General features: G+C 36.1%; 7 protein-coding genes across 8 annotated transcripts; 4 read left to right on the forward strand and 3 right to left on the reverse strand.

Annotated features, from left to right (window-relative positions):
- Positions 1–598: 598 nt before the first annotated feature.
- LOC17885330 (putative F-box protein At2g33200) lies at positions 599–1,720 on the reverse strand. Its single transcript, XM_006292540.1, has one exon. The coding sequence runs from the start codon at positions 1,718–1,720 to the stop codon at positions 599–601; it is 1,122 nt and encodes a 373-aa protein (XP_006292602.1).
- Positions 1,721–1,945: 225 nt separating this feature from the next.
- On the forward strand, positions 1,946–2,856 carry LOC17887033 (peroxiredoxin-2E, chloroplastic). Its single transcript, XM_006291728.2, has one exon. The coding sequence runs from the start codon at positions 1,987–1,989 to the stop codon at positions 2,686–2,688; it is 702 nt and encodes a 233-aa protein (XP_006291790.1). The 5' UTR covers positions 1,946–1,986; the 3' UTR covers positions 2,689–2,856.
- Positions 2,857–3,108: 252 nt separating this feature from the next.
- LOC17886032 (cytochrome P450 76A1) lies at positions 3,109–5,206 on the reverse strand. The gene is made up of 3 exons (XM_006292986.2): positions 4,694–5,206; positions 4,039–4,457; positions 3,109–3,953 (listed from the first exon to the last, which is right to left on the reverse strand). Exons 1-3 carry the CDS (start codon positions 5,199–5,201, stop codon positions 3,327–3,329), a joined length of 1,554 nt encoding a protein of 517 aa, XP_006293048.1. The 5' UTR covers positions 5,202–5,206; the 3' UTR covers positions 3,109–3,326.
- Positions 5,207–6,987: 1,781 nt separating this feature from the next.
- On the forward strand, positions 6,988–8,970 carry LOC17886691 (zinc finger CCCH domain-containing protein 18). The gene is made up of 5 exons (XM_006292939.1): positions 6,988–7,847; positions 7,944–8,368; positions 8,463–8,603; positions 8,689–8,794; positions 8,874–8,970. Exons 1-5 carry the CDS (start codon positions 6,988–6,990, stop codon positions 8,968–8,970), a joined length of 1,629 nt encoding a protein of 542 aa, XP_006293001.1.
- Positions 8,971–13,117: 4,147 nt separating this feature from the next.
- Positions 13,118–16,864, forward strand: LOC17885076 (pyruvate kinase 1, cytosolic). Its single transcript, XM_006290834.2, has 16 exons — positions 13,118–13,387; positions 13,540–13,636; positions 13,740–13,837; positions 13,934–14,089; positions 14,185–14,262; positions 14,372–14,503; positions 14,622–14,702; positions 14,812–14,883; positions 14,982–15,071; positions 15,155–15,299; positions 15,430–15,518; positions 15,657–15,752; positions 15,832–15,899; positions 15,993–16,092; positions 16,181–16,240; positions 16,453–16,864. Exons 1-16 carry the CDS (start codon positions 13,319–13,321, stop codon positions 16,603–16,605), a joined length of 1,584 nt encoding a protein of 527 aa, XP_006290896.1. The 5' UTR covers positions 13,118–13,318; the 3' UTR covers positions 16,606–16,864.
- A 2,409-nt stretch (positions 16,865–19,273) lies between these two features.
- On the forward strand, positions 19,274–21,495 carry LOC17885856 (F-box protein PP2-A15). 2 transcript variants are annotated; one of them, XM_023782449.1, is made up of 3 exons: positions 19,274–19,834; positions 19,983–20,116; positions 20,698–21,495. In XM_023782449.1, the coding sequence occupies exons 1-3, from the start codon at positions 19,523–19,525 to the stop codon at positions 21,161–21,163; spliced, it is 912 nt and encodes a 303-aa protein (XP_023638217.1). In that variant the 5' UTR covers positions 19,274–19,522; the 3' UTR covers positions 21,164–21,495. The 2 variants fall into 2 exon arrangements, with proteins under 2 accessions (XP_023638217.1, XP_006291572.1); XM_006291510.2 differs by having other exon boundaries at positions 19,998–20,116.
- Positions 21,496–21,753: 258 nt separating this feature from the next.
- Positions 21,754–23,250, reverse strand: LOC17885346 (probable carbohydrate esterase At4g34215). Its single transcript, XM_006291501.2, has 2 exons — positions 22,496–23,250; positions 21,754–22,120 (listed from the first exon to the last, which is right to left on the reverse strand). Exons 1-2 carry the CDS (start codon positions 23,108–23,110, stop codon positions 21,824–21,826), a joined length of 912 nt encoding a protein of 303 aa, XP_006291563.1. The 5' UTR covers positions 23,111–23,250; the 3' UTR covers positions 21,754–21,823.
- Positions 23,251–25,864: the final 2,614 nt, after the last annotated feature.

Genomic DNA, 25,864 nt, shown 5'->3' on the forward strand with positions numbered 1-25,864 from the left:
GAAAGTATATATATTCGATAGAGTATTAAATGTACATAGTTGTACGAGTCATTAAATTAGAATGAATTTGACAAGCTTATAGTATTAATTAAGCTCATGATTATGTATGTCTTAGATTCTTAAGCAGACAACCACCAAGTGCATTGCTATGTAACACACAACATAACCTAAAGGACAGGACAGGTGGATGAATAACAGTCGCAACCCAGTTCAGGTTTACGCATATTCCTTTGGCATCTTTTTGCTTTTGAACTTTTGTTTTGGTTGGATGGATCGTTCTGATTAACCTATCAAATGCTGAAGCATATTATTATGATCCCAACTATAGTTCTTGAGTGGAACTATCTTTAGTGATTTTTATATTGTCAACATCATTTTTAGTGAGTGTAAAAGTATATTGTCAACAAGCCCTCTTCTAACATCTAATACGTAGTATCCACTTATCAAAAGATACTTTTACTTCTTCGACGGCATATTAAAAAGAAAGAAAGCAAAAACAAATATTCTATATATGGGCAGTTTTTTTATCAACCAAAGATTAAACAAAAAACATTTTCCTTAAAAAAATATTGCAAAAAACAAAGCTAATACAGTAAGCCTACTGGCCTCCAGGAACAAACCAAAAACCCTTCGAGAACGATTCAGCTGATGATGTGATTCTACTCGTGGCTAGATCAAACACACCAGACTTATTTTTCTTGTTGGGTTTAAAACGAGCAGCACAGCCACTAGTTGGACAAAGATCATCATTACCAAAGCAGATTGAATCACTCTTGATTCCCCAACCATTGACATCTTTGATTGTGACCCCGTGACCAAATATCAACACCTCACCTCCGAGAGATTCTACTCTCTCCCAGTCACCACTTTCCGAATTCATCTTGAACATGCTAAAGAAACGTTCCCCTACTAACCCTCTCATGCTCAAAACGATCAAAACATCCCCCGAGTTCGTAGTCGCAACTTTAGCCTTCCAAACGGATTCCCAAGGTTGAAAAGGATAGTGAAACGGATGGTTACGATACGGGTTTCCTCGTATGATTTCGTTAGGGAAATCTCCAGAGAAATCAAAAATCTTGATGGAGCAATCAAACGTATATAGATAAAGCTTGGCGTCTTTATACGCCATGTCTACACAGTTGATGCCTTCAAGGGTATACCAATAGTCATCTCCTTTCTTATATGTGAACAAGTTGTTGCTTTTCTGGTCATTCCAAGCTACAACATAATCCCTTCTTCTCTCGTTTATCCAAAAACATGCCGGATTTTGGGCACAACTAAACTTTGATATCTTTTGTCTTTTGTAGGTGGACTTGATGAAACCTTCAAAATCATCGTCTCTTCGTTCTTGACATGACTCCATCAATGGAAGATTGATCGTCTCAGGAGTAAACACGTTCAAAAGATATAGGAGACTAGGATCCTTCATCAAGAGCCAGGTGCTGCAACTAGCCATAACAGAGCTTTTCGATAGATGGAAACCGAGATGTTCTTTTACGTGAAAATTTTCTTCAACATCACCGGGATCGCACAAAAAAGTCAAACCCTCTTTGAACAGAATTCGCCATGGATACAGAGGTAGCGTACATTTTCTTGAAACATCATACCAATGTGAGCAAACACTTCTTGCTCGACGAAAATCTTTTGACCCTAATCCTTCGAAGATTAGTCTCAAAATATCGGAACAAAGCTCCGACCAATCACTACGAATTCTAGACATTGTCTCTCCGGAGTGCCTCCTACGATACCAGTGCGGAGATTAGGTTTGACTTTAAACCCTAAAATGTTTTTCTACCAAAAAACAAAAAAAAAACCCTAAAATATTTTACAAAATAAAACCATGAAACGAAGAGGCCCAGGCGGTGAATACAATTTAAGCCCATTAAGGCCCAATAAAGACATAGCCTTTCATCTTGCTTTACAGTCTCTCTACTCAATCTTAAAAAAATCACAAACCTGAAGTCACTCTTCACCTAAACAGCATCAATGGCGACTTCTCTCTCAGTTTCTAGATTCATCTCCTCATCCTCCGCCACCGTTATCTCCGTCGCCAAGCCGTTACTTTCCTCAACCGTTTCCTTTACCGCGCCGCTCTCCTTCAATCGCTCTCTCGCTCCTAATCTCTCTCTCAGATTCCGCAACCGCCGCACCAATTCCGCCACCACCAGATCCTTCGCGGCAACACCCGTGTCCGCCTCCATTTCCGTCGGAGACAAGCTCCCAGACTCCACCCTCTCCTACCTCGATCCCGCCACCGGAGACGTTAAAACAGTAACCGTCTCCTCCCTCACCGCCGGGAAGAAATCAATCCTGTTTGCAGTCCCCGGCGCATTCACGCCGACCTGCTCGCAGAAACACGTCCCCGGATTCGTATCCAAAGCCGGAGAGCTCAGATCTAAAGGCATCGATGTAATCGCCTGTGTCTCCGTCAACGACGCGTTCGTGATGGAAGCGTGGAGGAAAGACCTCGGAATCAACGATGAGGTGATGCTATTATCCGATGGAAATGGTGAATTCACAGGGAAGCTTGGAGTTGAAATGGATTTGAGGGATAAGCCTGTAGGACTGGGAGTAAGGTCAAGGAGATACGCGATATTGGCTGATGATGGTGTTGTGAAGGTTCTGAATCTTGAAGAAGGAGGTGCTTTCACTAACAGTAGTGCTGAGGATATGCTTAAAGCTCTCTGATTCTGTTTTTTCTTCTCAGTTTTTTCTTTGTTTGAAGTTTCTTTCACTTTTGTGGTAGTTTCTTGGCTGAGCTTCTTCTGATCTTCGAATCGTTGGATTTGTAAACGGGAATAAATGAATCAGAGGCGTTTTGTTTGTGAAACATTGGAATAGCGTTTGCGTTTTTTAGGTCCTATGTTTGATTGTTTGTGAAGTTGAGGTTCTCTGAAACATGTTTGATTTGATTCGGTACCAGAGACGTTCTAGGACTATGTCGTTTGATGATGACTGTTGAGTGGTTTGGACTTAGTATTCTAGAAATCTAACAATTAGTGAGGTTGTTTTAGCAACTAAACCCAAGGACTTCTCCAAAAGGCACATCTATGGGATACTGAAGACGCACAGAAAAAAATCTGACTTTTGGAAAGGACGTTGGGTGTGGTTGCTAATTGCATGCCACGTCTACGTGCTAACGTTTGCAAACGATGCACACAAATGCCATAAAACTACAAAAGAAGACAGTAGTAACACCAAATGTGTGGTCAACTCGGCTATGTCAGTGAACCGAATCTATTCTTTGACAATAACGCCTACTTATTGCACAGTTTTATTTTCTTTTCATGTTATAGACTTGTTGGATTGCTTTGGTGATTAAAAAACTAGCTCCGTAAATAAGGAATTGGAATCGCTTCCAAAGGAACAGCTTTTTTCAATGTAATACCAATTCTTTCACTCATATCCATTTCTTCTGCATTAAGCCCATTTTCCAAGGCCCAATCAAACGACCTCACCATCGATCCAATGGCCAATGGCAAGATCCGTGACGCCAAAGGCAAAGCTGGACACATCCGTCGACCCGACCCGAACGGTAAAAACTCGAAATCCTGTCCTTTAAAGTCTCGGGGGTTCGGGTCGGATATAAATCTTTCCGGTTTGAACATAATCGGGTCGATCCATGTTTTAGGATCACGCCCGATCGCCCATACGTTAACCAAAACCTGTGTTTCTTTGGGAATAGTGTATTTGCCGAAGATGTGACATGTAGACATGGCCTTGTGTGGGACTAGGAAAGGCAGAGGTGGGTGCAGCCTCAAGGTTTCCATGATAACTGCCGAGAGATAGGGAAGGTTGGGAAGGTCTTCTTCTTGGAGCTTTTGGTCCGGGGACTTGAAGTATGTCCTGAGTTCAGTTTGAAGTTTGGTTAAGGTTCTTGGGTTGTGTAGAAGCTCCGCTAGTGCCCACTCCAACGTGCTTGTTGTCGTATCCGTCCCTGCCGTAAACATTTCCTATCAATAAAATTGAAAATTGTATCACATTTGACGTTTTATATTATCTATAAGCGTAAAAAAATTTGGTGTGTATAATACTTACGAAAACAATAACGTTGATGTCTCTTGCTGAGAATCTACAAGGTTCTTCTTCTTCGTCGACTCCATCGCCACCACGAAACTCCAAAAGAACATCTAAGTAATCCTTAGTCTTCTCGTCGCTCTCTTCTCTCTCCCTAACCTCCGATCGTTCTCTGATGAACTGTCCGGCGATCTCAAAAGCTTTCTCCACGTGGAATTGAGTTGTCCTTCTGATTCCTTGAGGGTCAAGAAACCTTAGTAAAGGGAAGAAATCAGCAACGTTGGGCTTCCCGGCGAACTCCATCACTTTCCCTGTGTGGTAAAAGAACTCTGAGCCTCTTTTAGAATCCGGATCGAGCAAATCTCTCGAGAACATGAGGTTTCCTATGAGATTAAACGCCATCAAGAAGAAGTATCTCCCCACGTCGATTGTTTTTGTACCTGATAAGAAATAAATATGTAAAGCGTATATAAAATAAATTAAAATACACATTCTGTGACACTTTTCAAACATTGAAATCAGATCATTTATGAAATACAACAGCCAACAGTGGACATAATCGTTTTGCATAATTATAATCTCATTAACCAAGGATATGAAGCTAAATGGTTTGTATTAGTATGTTTTCTCTTAAGAACGTAATTGCTGATAAAAGGAAATCTAATATAATACGCACCGTTTTGGCCACCTTCCATGACGAACCGAAGCATCTGCTCAACACACTCAGAGCGTACAGCACTCATAGCATCAAGACGGCGCGTGACAAAGAACTGAGTGGTGCAGAGTCGCCGCAGCATCCGCCAATACGCACCGTACTGAGCCGTGATGAGCGACGCGTCACTATTGTCTCTTCCTTTCATCGCCTCGTATATCTTCCGGCCAGCCAATGCTGCGTCGTGTTTCTTGAAAATCTCCCGAGCCACTTCGCTCGAAGAGATCACAACCGTCAGCATCGAGCCGAGCCTCAAAGCCATGATCGGCCCGTAACGCCCTGAAAGTTTAGTCAATGAGTGGTGTGGTGGTGAACCTGCGAGCTGGAACATGTTGCCGATCACCGGCCAAGGATTTGGTCCCGGAGGCAGACTCGTACGACGTTTGGTGTGGAGGAGACATGTAACGTATATGAGAAGGGCAATGGATGTAAATAATCCGAGTAACTCATTCTTCGTTAACTGATTAATCATTTCTTAATTTGTTTGTTTGTTTTGTTTTGTTATGAATATGAGCTTAAACATTTCGACTTTATAGGTGTACCAAGGTATCGTGTCTCTTTATAAATTATGACAATGTTTAATAATTCATGATCATATGCAAAATTTGTCGGTATTATGTTAGGAATCTTTATCGGATCTTTATATATAATCGCTTTGAAGTTATGTTTTATGGTAAGCCACATCCAATTATGATATTAAGTTTAAGTGGGACAAAATTAGGAAGCCCATTTGATGATTGGTAATGGTATAAAACGTCAGGGTCGTTTTGTTGTGCCCAGTGGTTAGTGGTGATCTACCGTTGGAATTTGGCCCGTCGCATATAGGTTGAAGTAATATAACATTTCTCTTAAGCACAAGATTAATTAGCCAATTCTCCCATATTAGTTAGACAATATGACTTACTCCATGAACGTTTTGCAGTTTTTGATGTAGATTTTAATTTTATAAAGAAAAATAAGAAAATGTAGTAGAAGTTGTAATAAGCATCTAAACATGGATAAAAGAATATAACTTAGTCAAAAAGATTTTTTGTAACAAATCCGTCACGGATCACAGCTATAATTAGCATAGCTATTTTATATATGCTATATCTGGCAAAAGTCTATATATACACACATACACATACACATACACACAAAGTATATATACCTAATTTTTATAACACTAGTATATAAAACATTACAACTAATTTTAATAACTATGAATCTTGTTGAGTAGGTATAGCTATGAAAAAATCATATATATGCCAAAACAGCATTACGATACTAAAAATCATTATTAGAAAATATAAGTTTTTAATCCAAATTTTTTAGAATTGGTAGAGAAAAAAAGATAACGCGATTTAGAATGAATAAGAGAATGAAAAATGGTAAAAAAATCCAAATAAAAGTCAAAAGAAATGCCAAGTCATACAGATCTCAATTCGCCGAATATAACGATAGTAAGTTTGTTTGCTATTTTTAGCAGAGTTGTATATGTATGCGTATTGCTATTGGAGTTGTGATTTCTAATCTATGCAAAAGAGAGACAAAAGTGAAGTGACAACAAAGTTGTTGTCTCACAGTTAGTTCTTTTTTAAGAGTGTTGGAAACAAAGACATTACAAGAAAGGAAACTAAAGAAGAAGAAGAGAGTATTCGCAATGGCAACAAACTTAGATTGCCTGATGCAGATTCAGTGACCATCGAAGAAGAGTTTCTCTGCTTTGCTTAGTTCATTTGATTTTTTTTTTTCTTTTTCTTAAAAGATTCTTCTCTTCAATCCCCAGAGACCATTCTTCCTTATACACAGGTATCTGATCATCTCATTTTCAGATAATTGTTGTTATTTTTTATATACACTGACTCAATAATATGCATAATTTTTGACAAAAAATATGTATATATAAATATATGTATATGCTCTATTGAGTTTATAAGTGTAGATTACCAAATATTAGTTAAAGTGTTTAAATTCAAGATTGTGTTGGGATTAAAATTTTTGTTTTGATTACAAATTTGTCTCTTTTGTTTTTTTTGTTATCCATGACATTGTAACATTTCTTTGAATAACTTACAATATGCAAATCTAATATTTGTACACAAGACGTACATGCATGTGCGTTCATTAGTGAGTCTCATTCATCTACTCGCTTGTCCGATTATATATATGATTTTATAAGTAGAATTATTTTGACTAAAACTTTTGAATGATTCGCAATGCAGGACAATTTTTTAAGGAGAAGACGTTTACATTACGTTACGTTAATTACTAGAGATATGAACTTCACAGAAGCTATGAACGTTGTACACAACAGAATCCATCAACTTGAGCCAGAGAATGCATCGAAGATCATCGGTTATCTCTTGTTGATGCAAGACCACAACGATCGTGACATGATCCGTCTCGCATTCTGTCCAGATTCGGTGATGCTTTCCATGATCAACTGTGTTACATATGAATTGGCTAAAAACTCTCATTACAACATTCCTTCTTCTCATCACATTCAAATCCGTAAATTCGGGTCATTCACCGGTTCACCAAACCAGTCTCTTTTGGTTTCTGTCTCTCCTCCTTCGGTTCTGTCCATGGGAACAAGTTTTTGGGAGACTACGAACGAAATGGATTCATCATTGCAAAACAATGTTCAGTTCTTGAATTTTGAGGATTCTTGTCCTGAATTCTCAACTAGTTTCTTCTCTCAGGAGAAACAAGGTTTGTCTTCAAGAACGAGTCGCAGATCGCCTAGTTTACCGGAGTTTCCTGTCAAAATCTGCCATTACTTCAACAAAGGGTTCTGCAAGCATGGCAACAACTGTAGGTACTTCCATGGACATATCAAACCGGATAGAGATAGTTTTGCTCAGATGTTTAATCCAAACAACAACTTAAGCGACGATGAGCATGTTGTTTCCTCTTGTTCTCTTGAGAAGCTAGAAGGAGAGATCATTGAGCTGCTCAAATCAAGAAGAGGTGCTCCGATTTCCATAGCTTCATTGCCGATGATGTACTATGAGAAGTACGGTAAGACCCTTCAAGCTGAAGGATATCTCACAGAGTCACAAAGACATGGCAAAGCTGGCTATAGCCTCACCAAGCTTCTCGCTCGATTAAAGAACTCCATCCGCCTCATCGACAGGTTAGTTACTAAAAACATTCTAACAAACACAAGTATTTGAGGGAGTATAGTTTAGTTTATGTATTGTTTTGGTAAATGGTGTAATGGATTTTGTAGGCCTCATGGGCAACATTCAGTTATACTAGCACAAGATGTATCAAAGTTTGTTGAATACAAGGGAGAGAGACACGAACAGGGAGCGATTCTTGCTGGTTCAAGACAGATTTACTTAACATTTCCGGCAGAGAGTAGTTTCAATGAATATGATGTTTCAAACTACTTCTCCAAATTTGGACCAGTGGAAGATGTGAGGATTCCTTGTCAGCAAAAGAGAATGTTTGGATTTGTAACTTTTGCTTACACCGAAACAGTCAAACACATTCTTGCTAAAGGAAATCCTCATTTCATATGTGGAGCTCGTGTTCTCGTCAAGCCATATCGGGAAAAATCACGCTCCGGTGGATACATTGACAATAACAAGCCTCTACACGACATCCGGTGTTGCTCTCAATACATTGACAAAGACACAGAGATGAACACAAGTTAGTACTTTCTTGAAACCTTTTTCTGTATATCTATATACCAATCTTTGCTTTACTATTTGTTTAGCTGTTTCTTTTGTTTTGCTGGTTTTAGTGCCAATGCGGGTTAGTGATAGCTCAAGACTAATGAAAAAGCAATTTCTTGAGGAACACATGCAATCAGTTTCTAGGTCCTTACCTAGTGATTACTCTTACCTCGGTTTCTCTTCCAATGATTTCAAGCTAACAACAGATGGTAACTACAATTCTTCTTTAGAATATATATAATATCTAAATTTAAAATAAAAAGGTAAACACTATATGAGTTTCTTCATTTGTAGAGGAGGAACAAGAAGAACAAGCGGGACGGTTGAGCTATCTTCTGGATTATCTAAACACCGAAGATAACGTCATGGACACAAGCACTACCTACAATGACAATGATAGGTATACAAGAAATTTGATATAATTAACAAGCATATACTAAGATTTTTGTAGTAACATATGATGTCTTATTTTTAACCAGGAGGATGCACTGTGAATCTTTAGACAGCCAAGCCTTAGATCTACCAGATAGTCCATTTTCTTCCCTTTTTGGGAAGGAAATTTCTCTGGCTACATAGAGAGAGTACTAGTGTTACCGAACTAAAAAGGACAATAGGAGCACAAAGGTTAGAGGGATAGTCTAGAAAATGTAATCACACCAATCATCTCTGTCTTTGGGCTTAGAGTGTTATTATAGTCGATGGCATAGAGAATTTAGGTTCTTTAGCAATAACATCACATAGAGAAAAAGGGAGATAGAGAGATCCTCACAACGTAAATGATCTGTGTTTTGCATCAACTACAACGTTAAAGGATATGTATAAAAATAATATTCTAAAAAATGCTATAATAATTAATCATGCGGTGAAAACACATTAGCTCTTATTAGTATACAAGATTCATGTGTCATGTGTTGTCACTCTTTTAAATGTCGTTTTTATCATTCATCCTTATCTAAAAATGAAGGAAATGAATATTTTATACGGGTCTCGAGACCATCTTACAATGTAATTAGTTTCCATTCACAAATATTAATGGAACCACATGCATGTCATTCTTATCTTATCTTATAATGCATGCAATCGCAATACAAACTAACGGACCCTCAAGAAAACAGACACAGTACAAAACTAATGAGGCATCTTGAGATTGGACTACCCAAACTAGTGTTCTCTCACTACAAGAAAACATATCTAAATCCTACCAAATTTCCTACAACAAATATGGTAGGAAAAATTTCCTACCATATACCTATAAATTTTTTACGAAAGATAGTTTTCGTAGGAAACTGAAAGGGAATTTCCTTCAAAATACAGTTGTTAGAATTTCGTAGGAAATTTCCTACGAAAATCTTACAAAAATCTTCGTCGTAGGAATATAGGTAGGATATTTGTAGGAATTTTATAGGAAAATGCACCGAAAGAATTTGGTAGGAAATATTTTTTCCAATTTCCTACGAAATGTAATGTGAATGAATTTTATAGGAATTTGGTAGGATAGTTTCCTTCCACTTTCCTTCAAATATATGGGTCATAGGAATTTCGAAGAAATTACGTAGAAAATTTCTTACCAGTTTTGAACATGTGATATTTAAGCACTTTTATGATATAAATCATAAAAGTAAAAATATTTATATAATGAAAAGTGACTTGATAAAATTATGTTAGTGTGTATGAAGATGTTAAAATGAAAAATAATTTAAATTATTTTATCTAAAACTTTTTTTCATGTAAATTAGTAAATTTAAAACTTTATTAATAGTTATGTATGTTATGTAAAATTACTAGGTTTGAACCCGCGGTACACCGCGGGTCTGTGTTTTTTATTTGGATTTTCTAGAAATATGAAACTGTTAATATGGTTTGTTGTGTTGGTTAGATATTTTTTACTTAAAAAAAATTTGTTAAACACTCTTATTGTTGTATTAAATTATTTAAATACTTGCGAGCTAAGACAAATTATAAATTTGTGGTAAATGTGTGTTGGTGAATAATTTGTATGTTGTTGTGAGTAGACTATATTTATAGTTGTAAATTAATATAAATTATTTTGTGTTTATGGTGCTCAGAATTAAAATAATGTGCAATATTGTTATTGGTTCCTAACGTTATCAAATATCTTGAATGATTAATTTAGAGGTTGGAAAAATATTTTAACGTTGAGAATTAATGAGACTATACATAGAATCTGATGATGTATTTTTTTAATTGTGTTTTACATAAATTTTTAGGCAGGTATGAAAGTTAGTTTTAGCCCGCAATATATTGCGATATAAAATTTTATCTACAAATACAACAATATTAAACTTTTACATTATTTACAATGTAAGATTTAAATTTCATAATTTTATATTTAACCAATAGTACTTCTGTAGTTTAGTAATTAAGTGGTGTAATTATACATTTTAAGGTGTTAAAAATTACATTTTCATTTATATTATCGTATAACATACCGATGTTAATTCTACCCCTTTCAACCTATTGCTCCGCAAACTCAAAATTGTGTTTGCTTTTAAATTCTGATGGAACTTTTAGAGTTTAGGTTTAGCCACTTCAACCTTATCTTCTTAATCTCACGTACATTCTTCATTACACCAATACAGCCATATTTATATTATTATATGATTGTTGTATCCTTGACATAACACACACTAAACAAACCCATTTACACGGGCCTTTGTTAACTTCTAGCCCAAGTGCCTTTTCTTCTTTCTTCTTTTTCCTCCTCCTACGACACAACATCCTTCTTCTTCTTCTCATTCTTACGATTCCTCTTCTTCATCTTGCATCTGCTCACTCTTGTCTTAGCTTAAGTATGAATCAACTGCCAACAATACTAATAATTCCGGCCAAACGATCGATACTAATGTACATTGGATCAGGTACATATTTAATCGAAGATCCAACAAAGAAGAACAGTTTAAAATAAATCTTAATCATCTGGGGATTCTTTTTTTCCTTCAATCAGAGACAATAGCTTTACTATTGTTCCGGCAAACCAAATCACAAAGAAAAGAGCTAGAGATAAATTAGTTTAAGCAATCAATCACTTAAATCATCAACTTTAACCTAGATCTAAGGATTTAAAGCACAAAAACCATAAAACTAAAAACAGCAAACATAAGTCCTTAACAAATGTCGCAGAGAACCAGAATGTTAACTAACACCTAATTCGGCCATGAACAGCCGAGAGCAATGCGGCAAGAATCACCGAAGAAAAACGATACTGGAAAAAGTTCAGCCCAACACTGCAAAAGCACTAATGTATATTGAAAGAAAAGCCCGATGAACGGGATATGATAACCGGAAACGACTCCGGACGGCAAGAAAATATGGTTTTTCTCTTTGAAAATTTTGAGAGAGAGAGAACAACACCACTGCTCGTAACATAATCCAAGGAAACTTAAGGTCCGCGTGTTTTTTTTAATGGGTTATAATTGACCCGATTGGAATTTTTCCCCAATTACCCCTCTCGATTTTGAAATTCTGTCTCCTATTAACAAAATTAAAAATCAATTGCTTAATTTCGAGGTTAAATTTGTCAAAATTTTAACAATGTTCAATTTGTACTTCTCTTTTAATTATAAGAAGATTACCCCTCTCGATTTTGAAATTCTGTCTCCTATTAACAAAATTAAAAATCAATTGCTTAATTTCGAGGTTAAATTTGTCAAAATTTTAACAATGTTCAATTTGTACTTCTCTTTTAATTATAAGAAGATACTAATGTTTATGTTGACCTTAAAGATTAGAAGGAAACTGTTTCCTACGCAATATTCGAAGGAAAACGGTCAGAAATACCCTTCGCGTTTCCTACAAAAATATCTACAATTTAATGGTAGGATTATCGTAAGAAACGGCTGTTTCCTACCATTTTTTCACGCAACTAGTGGTAGGAAATCGCTGTTAAAAGATCTTTTAACCTAAACATAATTCTCAGAGGTTAGAAAAAGGAAACAAATTAAACGAAATGGAAAAAAGACAACAAAAGACAATTGCCGCCATGAGAGAAACAAAATACGACTGAACTCCATTAAGACATATTATAGAGAGAGAGAGAGAGGGATCTTACTTGTGAAGTTGATGGCCATGGTTTTGACTTTTGAGAGGATTGATCAAGAAAATTAGAAACAAAGACGTGATGCATACGGCAGACAAAGCTTTATTTAACCTAAAATTTGTCGCGCTATGCCCAAAGCTGGGCCTTTTTTACTTCTATCAGGCCCAACACATCTAGGATCTACTAATAAAAATAAAATACTTTAGTCCTTGGACATTAGTTTATTGCAGATCTAGTTTCTATGGTGTATAATAAAATTATTTAATTCGTTTTCAGTCCCTCTAGTTTTAGCTTGTTGTTATTTAAGACATATTTTATTCCCATAAAACTAATTATCATATCATCTTTATTATTAGAAATACTGAAATGAGAAACGAGAAATACTAAGAGATTATCTAATAAGATGTTAGGTTGTTATATCTTTTTTAAAAATTATTAGCATTTATAAATAAAAAAGGATTCAACAAAAAAAAAGATAGAAAACACTTTACACTAGGGTTTAAGATTACCAAGAAAGAAGATAAGGGGTATGATTTGCAATAAATTGAGAATGTTTAGGTTAAAAGAGAAAACAAAAAAGAGCGTCGAGTCGACATTAGGAAATAGGAATTTCCTTTTTTCCTATTTCCTTTTGTTTTTTGACATTTCCTTTTTCTTTTGTGATTGTATTTATTTTTCCTCCGTTGTTGCGTGATATTATATTATTTGTACGGTGTTACGAACAAAGAAGAAGCATATTCGACGGTCAGCAAAACCACTCAGCTCTCTCTCTCTCTTTCTCTCTCTCTCCCGTCGAATTTTCACTCTCTATTTCTCTTCCGTCGCCGTCGAAACCACTGAGATCTCCCTCTACTTCCGCTATCGAAGATGCATTCGAGTCATCTTCTTCTCGAGGAGCCGATCAGGATGGCTTCAATCCTCGAGCCTTCTAAATCTGTGAGCTCTCTCTTTTCCCTGATTTGATGCTTTAATTTCCCCAATTCTTCACTGATTTGTGATTTCTCATGGATCGATTGCTCTGTTTAAGCGTTCGATTTCTGTTGTAGAGGTTTCTCTGATTAGTTTTTTTGTTTGATGTATTTTCTCAGAGTTTCTTCCCGGCATTGACTAAGATCGTCGGAACTCTCGGTCCTAAATCCCGATCCGTCGAGGCTCTCTCCGGCTGTCTCAAAGCCGGCATGTCTGGTACTGACGATTACTTATATTTTTTTTTGTGTGTGTTTCTCCAGTTTGCTTACTTGATTTGGGTTTGTCACACTAATACTTAATTTTCATGTTCTGTGGTCAGTGGCTCGATTCGATTTCTCTTGGGGAGACTCTGATTATCACCAGGAGACACTGGATAATCTCAAAGTTGCTGTGAGGAGCACTAAGAAGCTTTGTGCTGTATGTTTTCTCTTCTCTCAAGTTTATTTTGGTGGATCCTTGCTTTTAGATTTGCTTCATGTATCTGAGCTGACATGTCTGATTTGGGTTACTTAGGTTATGCTTGATACTGTGGGACCTGAGTTGCAAGTTATTAACAAATCTGAGAAAGCTATTACTTTGAAAGCTGATGGTCTTGTGACTTTGACACCCAATCAAGACCAAGAAGCCTCTTCTGAAGTTCTTCCCATTAATTTCGATGGCCTTGCAAAGGTTTTCTATCACTCTTGTATTTGTATATATGTAATCAATTGTTTAATGTTTAGTATTATAGGTGTGTGATGGGTTTCCCTGTTTGATCTTTTCAGGCAGTGAAAAAAGGAGACACTATCTTTGTTGGGCAATACCTCTTCACTGGTAGTGAAACAACTTCAGTTTGGCTCGAGGTAAAAATTTGATGAAGCTTACAAATATACTTTTGATGGTTTCTCTATCTCAATGTTTAGAAATTTAAATGAATATGTTGTAAGACCCACCTCCCAAACGAACTTGCAGGTTGATGAAGTTAAAGGAGATGATGTCATTTGTCTGTCAAGGAATGCTGCTACTCTGGCTGGTTCTCTCTTCACTTTGCATGCCTCTCAAGTGCACATCGATCTGCCAACTCTCACTGAGAAGGATAAGGAGGTCAGAGTCGCTTCTAATCTTTTAATCTCACTGATTCACTTTGTTCCCTCTGTATTACGTTTATGGATTTATTGTTTTGTGTGTTTGACGAGATTGTGTTTATTTGGTTATCCTCTAGGTTATAAGCACATGGGGAGTTCAAAATAAAATCGATTTTCTCTCATTGTCTTATTGCCGACATGCGGAGGATGTTCGCCAGGTATGTATTCTGTTGTGCTGTTCATCAGTTGATATGTTGTACTTCTTTGTGTATGCACTATTAATTCTGATAACCTTGAACTATAACTAATTGTTGTTTTATCACACAGACCCGTGAAATGCTTAAAAAGTTGGGTGACCTTTCCCAAACACAAATATTTGCAAAGATTGAGAATGTAGAGGTAAGTGAAATGTATTGAGTGTTGCTTTGTATGATGCCTCAGTACCTTTATTTCTTTTTCCGTTAAAGTGGAAGCTGCTGATTTTAAATTATATTCAGGGACTAACCCACTTTGATGAGATTCTACAAGAAGCTGATGGGATTATTCTTTCACGTGGAAATTTGGGTATAGATCTACCCCCAGAAAAGGTATGTTGGTTAGTCATTCAAAATTGATTTGTCCAGCACCAAACTTTACACTTTTTTTATAGTTACCTTGGTTGGTATTGTAGGTGTTTTTGTTTCAAAAGGCAGCTCTTTACAAGTGCAACATGGCTGGAAAGCCAGCCGTCCTTACCCGTGTTGTTGACAGTATGACTGACAACTTGCGGCCAACTCGTGCAGAGGCAACAGATGTTGCTAATGCTGTTTTAGATGGTATATTTATCCTTGAATATGCTTCTAAAATTCTTAGCAGAATCTGCTTGGTTTGATAAGTATTATGAATACTTCTGGATCATTGCTTCTGTCATAACTTGGGTTTCTTCTTCCATCTTACTTCCTGCAGGAAGTGATGCAATTCTTCTTGGTGCTGAGACCCTTCGTGGATTGTACCCTGTTGAGACAATATCAACTGTTGGTAGGATCTGTGCTGAGGTAGGCTGTATGATATATTCCCTTAGTATCATTTTGTTGCTTGCATCTTTAAATCCCATGCATCTTGCAACTATGTGGAACCAAATTGTGGCTTGTCATCCGAGTTTTCTGTGACACAGTTTCTTTATCTGTTCATAGGCAGAGAAGGTTTTCAATCAAGATTTGTACTTCAAGAAGACTGTCAAGTATGTTGGAGAACCTATGACTCACTTGGAATCGATTGCTTCTTCAGCTGTAAGTCTGTCTTCTGTGTTGCAGACACGTAAGAAATGATTACAAATATTCTAATCTAGCTTAATTCATGCTTGATCAGGTACGGGCAGCCATCAAGGTTAAGGCATCAGTAATTATATGCTTCACATCTTCTGGCAGAGCAGCCAGGTTCATAGCATTTCTTTTGGCTTAAACTGTTAATTTCGTTTGTTCTAATTGCATTTGTCTTATTAATTTTTTATTCCTTTGATCTACGTGCAGGTTGATTGCCAAATACAGGCCAACGATGCCGGTTATTTCTGTTGTTATTCCTAGGGTTAAAACAAATCAGCTGAAATGGAGCTTTAGTGGAGCTTTTGAGGTATGTTTTCCCCCTGGTCTCTCAAGTTAAGAGATTACACCTTCGTGCCAATTTCTTTCAATGTTAACCTGTGTGTATCTCTTATCAGGCGAGGCAGTCACTTATCGTCAGAGGCCTCTTCCCTATGCTCGCTGACCCACGTCACCCTGTAAGTCTTGTTATCTCTTTTCTATGCATATTATATCTTCCTCTCTATCGGAGAAACACACTATCTCAAAGATACTCTATATTGTGGTACACGAACATCACTCTCTAAGACTTTATGCCTTTGGTATCAATATTGTTTGGTATTCTGTTAAAAAATCCCTGAAACACACTCAGTTTTTAAGCTTTTTTAATAAAACATTGGTGTTGCTTAAGGCGGAATCAACAAGTGCGACAAACGAGTCAGTCTTGAAGGTTGCTCTAGACCATGGGAAGCATGCTGGCGTGATCAAGTCCCATGACAGAGTAGTGGTGTGCCAGAAAGTAGGTGATGCATCTGTGGTTAAGATCATCGAGCTGGAGGATTAACTTGGCCTCACAAAAACATTATAGAACTGGCTGCATTTTGGGTTGCCTTGAATTTGATAACTCCAGTGCCGGAATGAGTATATTATCCCCCGGAACTTTTGGTTTTTTTTTTTTGTACTTAGGAGATTTGATGTCTCTAAGGGTTGCCCTTAGTTTCCGCTATATTTGATTTCCTTCAAATTTAAGCATATGCTATGCTAAAAAGAATACAATGCCTAGCAATTTTATAATAAGCTGTTACATTCCCTATTTTGTTTAATCTCTGTTACAAACTTCTTTCCTTTTTAAGAGGTTTGTTCATCACTTGTTTTAGGCCTGGGCATTTGGGTATTCGGGTCGGGTTCGGGTCGGGTTTTTTGGGTTCGGGTATTTCGGGGTTAGTAATATAGGAACCTAATAGGTATTTATAAAATTTCGGGTCGGGTTCGGTTCGGTTCCTTTTCGGGTACAGGTACTTCGGGTAATGATTTAAGAGATCCAAAAATTACCCAAAATATATTTGGGTATGAGTAGTACCTATCAAAATCTGACCCGAAATTACCCAAAGTACCCATAAATCCGAAACTATTTGTCAAAACTAATAAATTTTTGAAAGAATATATTACTAGTAAACAAATTTAACCAAGTTTTGAACATTTCAAAGATTAAAATCAAACAAGTCACTGACAAAATAAGAAATCAAACTAACAAAAGCATAACTTGAAGTCTTAAACTAATGAAAGTGATTATGAAAATATTTGAGTTGATAAATGGAAGAAACTAAGAAAGAAGAATCATCCTAAGAGGGCAACATTTAACCAAGAATATCCATACATCATGACATGTTACATAAAACCAAACCTTTTAAAAACTAAAAACAATTTTAAACAATTTTAAAAAACAATGACATAGATGAAGTTGCCTCAGCTACTTAAACTCATCAATGAACTTCTTTACATGTAAGGAAACCTAATATTACATACATGTGTTCGAGTACTTAAAAGTACCCACGGGTATGCGGGTTCGGTTCGGGTAATACCCGATACCTATTGGGTATTGAGAATAAAAACCGATCGGGTATTTCTTAAGAACCGAAGTAAAACGGGTTCGGGTATTACAGGTCGGGTTCGGTTCGAGTATTCGGGTTCGGGTATTTTGCCAGGCGTAACTTGTTTACTTAAATTTAAATTAATTTTCGTCTAGTCTACAAGCCATGTGTTAGTGAAACCCTCGTTAGTCGTTAGTCCAATAGTTTCTGATTGTTATGGACAGTACCATTTTGGAAGCTGTACCCCATAATATAGGGGTAACTAATCTAGGACAATTATTAATCGTTAGTTATAAATAAGTTACAAACTATATCATTAAGCACAATGAATGATGATGGTGTAATACTGTATACCAATACCACCAAAGACTAACAATTTATATATCCTGTAGTTTGACAAAAACAAAATTAAACTGAAAAACAATAATAATATTCGTTGTACACCTCCTAAATAGTCTTATTGTCTTATATCAATAATGATTTCTAGTTATGAATTTGAATTTATATGGTAGGTTTTCATTCAATTAATTTCAATTAGTTTTGTATAATATAGTTTTGGGGACCAATACTTTCTATGGTTGGTTGAACATTCAACATTGAATCTGGAATATTTTTCTCCCCCAAATAGTTTAGTGTCTATTTCTAGAGAAAAAAAAAAGATAGTAATTTCTCACGCTCGATCATGAGTTATGATTTATGAATCATGAACTGTGTGACTGTGTGTGAATAGTTGAATAATGATGTTTTTTCTTTGACTTGTACTATTTGATTTTAAATGATCCCGAACTCTCCCCGTCCAGACACAATCCCCCTTGTCTGAAAGAGTGATAATGATGCTCCCAAACACTACAACAACTCGTTGTTAGATTCTTCTTTAAAAGCTAACGGTCTCCGTCCAAACTACATTAACTCATCTCAATCCCACTATTAATCACATGTTGTAAAATATCTATCTCACAACTATTCAAAGAAAAAGGACCTGAAGATTTATTATTTGAAGAAAAATATCTTAATGTCTACATACATATTTTCAACTAACAAAGAGACCCATAATTACCACATAAATAAAAACGTGAATACAAAAGAGTGATTCTTGGTTTCATGGATATCTGCTGCTATTTGATTTGTATTGCTTGTTTCCAATTGTTTTGTCGATTAGAATCGGAATATTTCACTAGTGTGACTCTCTAACCAAGACTAGTTTCATTTTTTTCATATGCGGCAAAACATCATGAAATGAAACAATGTTTAGTTTTAACACAATGAGTTCGTAAAGATTGTTTTTGAGCAAGGATTGAATGAAGTTCATGAAAATATAACTAAAGATCAGTAATCACACGAGAGTGATTATATTGAAACGGAAGCAAACAAAAGTTACCTACATCCTCACTGTTGTTACTTGATACACTTACACAGTTACACGTATAATAAAAAAAATACATATTTTTGGAAAGAATCTTATTTTTGGATTTAAAACATTAATTCCAAAATGCTTTACACCAAATCAAACGGACTTTTCAGGATCGTTCGGCGCTGCCACGTGTCATAAGTATCTACCGTTGGATCTTAACCTTGCACACGTCACCCTTTTCCGCTTCTTTAATTATCTCTTTCCCTCACTTTCTCCGTTTCTCGTCTCCTTCTCCTCCTTCCAAAGATTTTTCCGAGAAAGAAAATCACCACTGAGAAAGAGCAAATACATTCATAGAAAGCTTCATAAGTGCTGTCTTCTTCACCATGGCTATCTAGCGTCATCGATTACGCGTATAAAGCTATTGCGTTTGTTTTTTTTTTCTTTTTCTTTTTTTTTGGTGTGAATAAACGTGTACGGAGCTCTGTGTATTTGTGTAGCTTGGGTCAACTATTAGTAGAAGGAGAACGAGAGGTATTATGGGTTCGTCCTTGTCGAATCTAAACGACGGGACGAATGGTTTGTCTATGGGACCTAGTCTCGGCGATATACCGGAAAGCTGCGTCGCCTGTGTCTTTATGTATTTGACTCCGCCGGAGATTTGCAATCTGGCTGGGTTGAATCGTGCATTTCGTGGCGCTGCTTCTTCCGATTCTGTTTGGGATAAGAAGCTTCCGGCGAATTATCAGGATCTGCTTGATTTGTTGCCGCCGGAGAGGTATCATAGTCTCTCGAAGAAAGATATTTTCGCTGTGCTCTCTCGTCCAATCCCCTTTGACGATGACAATAAGGTATTTTAGTTGTGAGAGTTGCGAGATTGATTGTTGTGATTTTGATGTTTTGGATTTGGGAATTAGGGTTTTTGTAGCTTGTTTTTTGTTTCGTTTGGATGACTTGTTTGTTGTATGAACCCAGTTTTCTATATTGATGGGTATGAACTGTGTGTGTTTGCAGGAACTATGGATTGATAGAGTTACAGGACGGGTTTGTATGGCAATTTCAGCGAGAGGAATGGCTATAACTGGAATTGAAGACCGGAGATATTGGAATTGGATTCCAACTGAAGAATCTAGGTACTATACATACAACCGCTGATTGACTCACAATAGATTTTTGTAAGATCAACAAGTAGATATCGAAGAACGTAGCAATACTTGGTTTGTAATACTGTCATTTGACCTAAGTTTGAGCTGATGATCCTTGGTTTCTCAGGTCATTTTAGAACTAATTATCTCGTAAGTATATCAAAATGAAGCCTTGAAACGTTTCTTCTGTGAGGGTGTCTGTTTGATCAGTGGCCTCTTTTCTCTTAATTTGTGAGTGGATTACTCTCTGTTTTGAACTTTTAATGAATAGCTAACATATGCAATGGCTGCTTTTGCCCAGACATGTATGATAATTGATTTGAGGTGTTATTGTCGTGATGTTTCTTCTCAGACTTGCAAAATGATTAGGCTAGTGACATATGTCTGCATCAGGTTTTGTGTGAGACTGCTTTATACCATAAAACATGAGATAGTTGCTTAGAGTGTTTAGTGTTATAGGTTTATACTCATCAACAGTACGAACATGTAGCTAACCATGTATCAGTTTGTTTTTTGTTTATGGTTGTGGAACAGAACATAAAATCCTTTTTGAATCTTCCGTTGAACAGGTTCCATGTTGTAGCCTACTTGCAGCAGATTTGGTGGTTTGAAGTTGATGGAACTGTGAGATTCCATCTCCCACCTGGTATATACTCTCTATCATTCAGAATCCATCTCGGGAGATTCACAAAAAGGCTGGGGAGACGTGTGTGCCATTTCGAACACACTCATGGTTGGGATTTAAAGCCTGTAAGGTTTTCGCTTTCAACTTCTGATGGTCAAAATGCATCATGTGAATATTACTTGGACGATGTAGAGAGAGACGAAGCACTCGGACAACACAAGCGTGGTTGCTGGATCGAGTATAGGGTTGGAGAATTCATAGTGAATGGGTCAGAACCATCAACTGAAATCCAGTGGTCGATGAAACAGATTGACTGCACGCACTCCAAGGGAGGGTTATGTGTCGATTCAGTGTTCATAAACCCAATTGGTGATGTGAAAGAACACAGAAAGAAAGCTTTTGTGAAATAGCTTGAAGAAAGATGATCACACACAAAAGCTTCTGATTCTTTCAAGGTACAATAATAACTGATGGTTAAAAGTTCTTATTAGTGGTTATGTCGTCGTTTTTTACTGGTTCCCAAAATTAGGGTACATTGAGTCGACGATACGGTAAAATTTTCATTTTATTATTGTGCATTTCATCGAGTTTTTGTATTTACTTCATCATACTCATTTTGTTACATATGTTAGGCGAGAAGACTCTTTTTTTGTGTGTGTATATCATGTTTATAAGTTGGATGTTCAAGATTATGACTTGTCTGTATCCAACCAGGATTATCTAAATTATTGTCTCTGACTAATTTATGACATATTCAATCAGAAATAGTATGCATAGGATTGGATCGAATAATACACGCTATTGTAAATATATATATATGTATAAATATCCAAAACCTGTCAATGAAGCTTATCCAAAAATTCAAATGCTTGAAGCCTTGAGAACTATCAAAAAGCTATATTATCTGAAAAATAGATCAACAATGTCAAGAATTGTTACTTTTAATATATTGTTCTCAAGGTCGGATTCACTAGTTAAAAGATTAACAAAATTGAATTCATTAAGTGAACAAAACTTAAGATTCTCTATAGAAATTTGAACAAATATCATGACGAGTCCAAAAAGAAATGTTACAGAAAAGTATGTCTCAAGACTTCAAAAAAGATGAGATAATAAAGGGAACATAAGGAGGAGACGAGAAGAGGCAAATAGAGTGGTACAGTTGTCTTAGCAGAATTGGGAATGTCCACGAAAGTCTTGGCTAACATTTGACCGAGCAGGACCTGAGATGAAGTGGTCAGATGCAAACCGTCCGGTTCAAGAGGTAGACCCATGGCGTCAACACAATACACGTTCTCAAGATCTGTCTTGAGTTGAGCTTTTCTCACCGCGTCGAGGTATGGTCCTGCCCCTGTCGCTAGTGCCACCTTTTTTTTTTGTTGTTGTTTGGGTCCAAAACAAAACAATACATTAGAAGAATGTTTACTAAATATATATCATACACATTCTAGAATTCTTTTTTGAGGAAAACACCAAAAAGTCAATTTGCATAACACACACAGCTGGATTGGTACTACGATATTTTTTTTTTAGCTACACAGCCTGGATTAAAACAATGACTAGTCACGACTCACTACCGAGAAATAATGGAATGCATTAATTACATTAAACCTGTGAATACTATGTTTTTTTGTTCTGCATGTATTTTGTCCGAAACTGTTACACTATTCCAATATTACTAATCAAAGTTCTACGAACTACGGATTATACCATTAGAGGCTAGATTGTTTTGTGCAACGTACCTGTACGATAGGAAGATTTGGCTGTTCTAAATCACTTCGAAGATCACTAAAAAACTTGACTAGTCTCTTCTTATAAACCGAAGCATCCACCATATCCACCGTATCCGACTCACCTTGATACCACAAAATTCCCCTGTACGAGCCGCCTCCACTACTAGCAACCGCGGCTTTCGCTCTCCTCACTGTCTCCTCGTAAAGATACTCACCCTTTTGCCATTGGCTTAGTTTAGTCCCACCGATAGAGCACGGAACCAAACCCACCTGACCAAACCGGTAAAACAACCGGTCTGCAAATGGCATCCCCGGTCCAATACCATTGGTCTTGTTAACATCAATGTCAACGTGTAGTGGCTCTTTAGCCACTTCCCACTTGAGCTTGGCCGTTAGACGGAGAATCGAAGGGTTTGGTCGGCATTCCAGAGGGATCACACCGTCCCACACGGTTGTGTTTGTAGCGGTATCGTTATAAACTCCACCTCGACCCGCCATGTTGCTTTGTCCGGCCAAGATGAAGATGCTAATGTTCCTTGGGATTCTTTGGGACTGGATTCGTGGTGGAGATTGAAGAAAAATGATGATGATGAAGAAGAAGAGGAAGAATAAGTTCTTGGTCATTGTTTCTTGAAGTCAACTTAAAGTAAACTTGAAGTTTGAGTTTGAGGTTGAGATCCAGATCAGAGTCGAAGTAAGATGCAAGAGAGAATAATAGTTTCCTCTTGTTTTGTCTCTTTCTTCATATTCACTTCAAATATACTTTTGTTTCTTTTCACAGAAAGAAGAATAATTTTGTTTTAGTCAATAGACTCGAAACCTTTTCATACATAAACATGATTATATACAAAAAGAAAAGACTAATGATTTGTGTCTCGATATACTTAATTACTTATATAAGATTTATAAACTTTGATTAAAATAAATAACTTAGCAGTAGGACAACAACGGTGTATATATATAACGTGACGTATAAATAAATATTCATACAAGAATGACGTAAACCTTAAATCGAGATCCCCATTTAACACATGGAATTTTTTTGGAAGTTCATTGGATACTTTGTTCAATGTCATAGTTTTTCTCAAGAAAATCGAATCAAACCCAAAACTAACCAATTAAGGGGAAGAAATTGATTTAACAGGTCAGAAAATAATAATAATAATAGAAAACTTGGTGATCTAAGTGACGACACAATGAGTAAAAAATATTAGATCGCCACATGTACAAATCATTTACGATTCGCTTGTTTATTTCCTCAAAGATCTGTAATGTATATTACCAAAATATTGTATGAAAAAAAACAAAACAACTAATGACAGACCAAAATAAGAAGAAGAAGAGAAAATCAATGATGAGCGAATATGCAAGACTCTTCCCTAATATTGCCATATAGTAACTAAATTTTGGCTTTAGAGAAAAACTTCGAACGTTTTCAAAACATTTTACAAACTATTGGGTAAATCTCTCTTTGTATTTTGGAGAGATAGGCTGTAATCTTCTGTTGGAATGAAATATTTCTATTTGAACATAACCACTTGCACCAAGTTCTAATATCACACATGACATCTACTTACTAAAGAGGAATAAATTATAGGCTGTTCAAGAAACGTTTTGAGCTCTCCCATGTTCACTAGGAACAAGAAGTGAAACACATCGTACTAAACACAGCAGATTATGTATGATTAATACTTAATAGGGATAAAAAAATATTAAAGTAAATTATATAAATATATCAAGACATAAGCTATAAATTAGATAAATATAAAAGAAAATGAAGGTTTATAAATACTAATAAACCAATATACATGTAACTGTAATTGCTGTTACTGACTTCTATTTTCTTTTTCCAAAACCAGCACATGACAAAAACTCAGAAGATAGCATAAAAATGACCAATTAATCAAACCTTTGATTTTTCTACTTTTTTTTATAATGCAAACCTTGGTTTGATGCACATTTCTGTAAACGATGTAACAGTTGTAACCTCTAACCTTTGAAGCAGGTTGTAATCTCAATACTTGTAACATCTTCTTACATTCCACATGACCTTTTGAAGCAGCCCTCATCTACGACTTTACAAGTACTTTGGCATGCAATCTCTATTGAAATCGTTGCGAGGTTTGCCACAAAGGGTGATGTGGAATGTAGATGATCATCAGTCTATAATATTCTATGGCCTTAGCACCTATTGAGGCCGGTTGGTTCTTCTCTCTATTCTCACTTCATAAACAAGTTTCATCTCCGAGAGTAAAATATATTTGTTGTGTCCCAAGAGTTAGAGAATTCTGATTGGATATCGAAAAAGGGGATTGTCTTCTTTGATTTGCGATCCATACATAGTCCCATAGATCGTATGGGTCGGAAACAAAGACGACAATCCCTTGATTGATAAAGATTGATTGTAGATGGAACATACAAAGAGGAGGAACCAAAATCAAAACAAAAAAAAAAAAAAAAGTAAGGTGTAAGAATGGTGGTAATGTGGTAAGACCGTAAGAGTTCTCATTTTCGTCTTCCTTCTTCCTTTTTGCATTCCTTTCCTCCTTTATATAAATAAATGTGTCTCATGCGCAAATTTTATATGTACCTAATTAACCCAAGGAAAATCATTTTGGCTTTGAATTGCATACTTTTATTATAATGTTAAAAATTCATTAGAAATAATAATAATACTAATTAACTCAACAAAATTATATGGATTTCATACCCACATCTAAGCTATATAAATCCATAATTTCTTAGTAATAATTTTAGCACCAAATTATCCAAGTTTAGATGAAAAGTGTTGTTTTACCAAAAAAAAAAAAAAAACAGATGTAAAGTGTTAAGAAAAAAGATTTAGCTAAATTTTTTTTTTTTTTGAAATCTTAAACCTTTTAATCATATTAATTTAGTTCGATTAACCATAATTATACTTCATTTTTAAATCGTTTTCTTTTAAAACCGTATTGATTAAATTTAAAAATAAGACAAAAATATGCCTTGTCTCTTGTTAATATTTTTTCGTTTATAATGATTTTCTTTCAAACAAAGAGCTCCATTTCCATCATATCTCGAATGTATCGAAACGTGTACTTGGGAAATGAGAGAGTATGGCATTTTTGGGGGACAAGGATCATGCATGAATACAATACTTTCTCCAATGACATATGCTATGTTTTGCCCCGTGAGAAATTGTCCATAAGTAAATTTATTGCGAAACTTATTACTAACCAATAACAAACATAATTCTAAATTGCAACTTCTGGTGCAATCCGTCAAAATTGAAGTCTGAAGATGTCATGTGCACAACAATCCTGCATTAATATTAGCAAAACAAAACTGAAGATACAACCAGATAGTTGTAGAACAGTAGTTGAAATTAGAATGTACTAA

Source organism: Capsella rubella, unplaced genomic scaffold, assembly GCF_000375325.1.
Source record: "Capsella rubella cultivar Monte Gargano unplaced genomic scaffold, Caprub1_0 scaffold_5, whole genome shotgun sequence".
NCBI lineage: Eukaryota > Viridiplantae > Streptophyta > Magnoliopsida > Brassicales > Brassicaceae > Capsella > Capsella rubella.

Excerpts from the sequence above, each read along its gene's own strand:
- LOC17885330 (XM_006292540.1), bottom strand. The coding sequence starts at position 1,720 with ATGTCTAGAATTCGTAGTGATTGGTCGGAGCTTTGTTCCGATATTTTG.
- LOC17887033 (XM_006291728.2), top strand. The coding sequence starts at position 1,987 with ATGGCGACTTCTCTCTCAGTTTCTAGATTCATCTCCTCATCCTCCGCC.
- LOC17886032 (XM_006292986.2), bottom strand. The coding sequence starts at position 5,201 with ATGATTAATCAGTTAACGAAGAATGAGTTACTCGGATTATTTACATCC. Across the intron at positions 4,458-4,693 it reads CATGGAAGGTGGCCAAAACG|GTACAAAAACAATCGACGTG; the intron begins GTGCGTATTATA and ends ATTTCTTATCAG. Across the intron at positions 3,954-4,038 it reads ACATCAACGTTATTGTTTTC|GAAATGTTTACGGCAGGGAC; the intron begins GTAAGTATTATA and ends TTTTATTGATAG.
- LOC17886691 (XM_006292939.1), top strand. The coding sequence starts at position 6,988 with ATGAACTTCACAGAAGCTATGAACGTTGTACACAACAGAATCCATCAA. Across the intron at positions 7,848-7,943 it reads TCCATCCGCCTCATCGACAG|GCCTCATGGGCAACATTCAG; the intron begins GTTAGTTACTAA and ends TGGATTTTGTAG. Across the intron at positions 8,369-8,462 it reads AGACACAGAGATGAACACAA|TGCCAATGCGGGTTAGTGAT; the intron begins GTTAGTACTTTC and ends TGCTGGTTTTAG.
- LOC17885076 (XM_006290834.2), top strand. The coding sequence starts at position 13,319 with ATGCATTCGAGTCATCTTCTTCTCGAGGAGCCGATCAGGATGGCTTCA. Across the intron at positions 14,090-14,184 it reads ATTTCGATGGCCTTGCAAAG|GCAGTGAAAAAAGGAGACAC; the intron begins GTTTTCTATCAC and ends TGATCTTTTCAG. Across the intron at positions 16,093-16,180 it reads GCTTTAGTGGAGCTTTTGAG|GCGAGGCAGTCACTTATCGT; the intron begins GTATGTTTTCCC and ends ATCTCTTATCAG.
- LOC17885856 (XM_023782449.1), top strand. The coding sequence starts at position 19,523 with ATGGGTTCGTCCTTGTCGAATCTAAACGACGGGACGAATGGTTTGTCT. Across the intron at positions 19,835-19,982 it reads CCTTTGACGATGACAATAAG|TGTGTGTGTTTGCAGGAACT; the intron begins GTATTTTAGTTG and ends ATGGGTATGAAC. Across the intron at positions 20,117-20,697 it reads ATTCCAACTGAAGAATCTAG|GTTCCATGTTGTAGCCTACT; the intron begins GTACTATACATA and ends TCCGTTGAACAG.
- LOC17885346 (XM_006291501.2), bottom strand. The coding sequence starts at position 23,110 with ATGACCAAGAACTTATTCTTCCTCTTCTTCTTCATCATCATCATTTTT. Across the intron at positions 22,121-22,495 it reads CAAATCTTCCTATCGTACAG|GTGGCACTAGCGACAGGGGC; the intron begins GTACGTTGCACA and ends CAAAAAAAAAAG.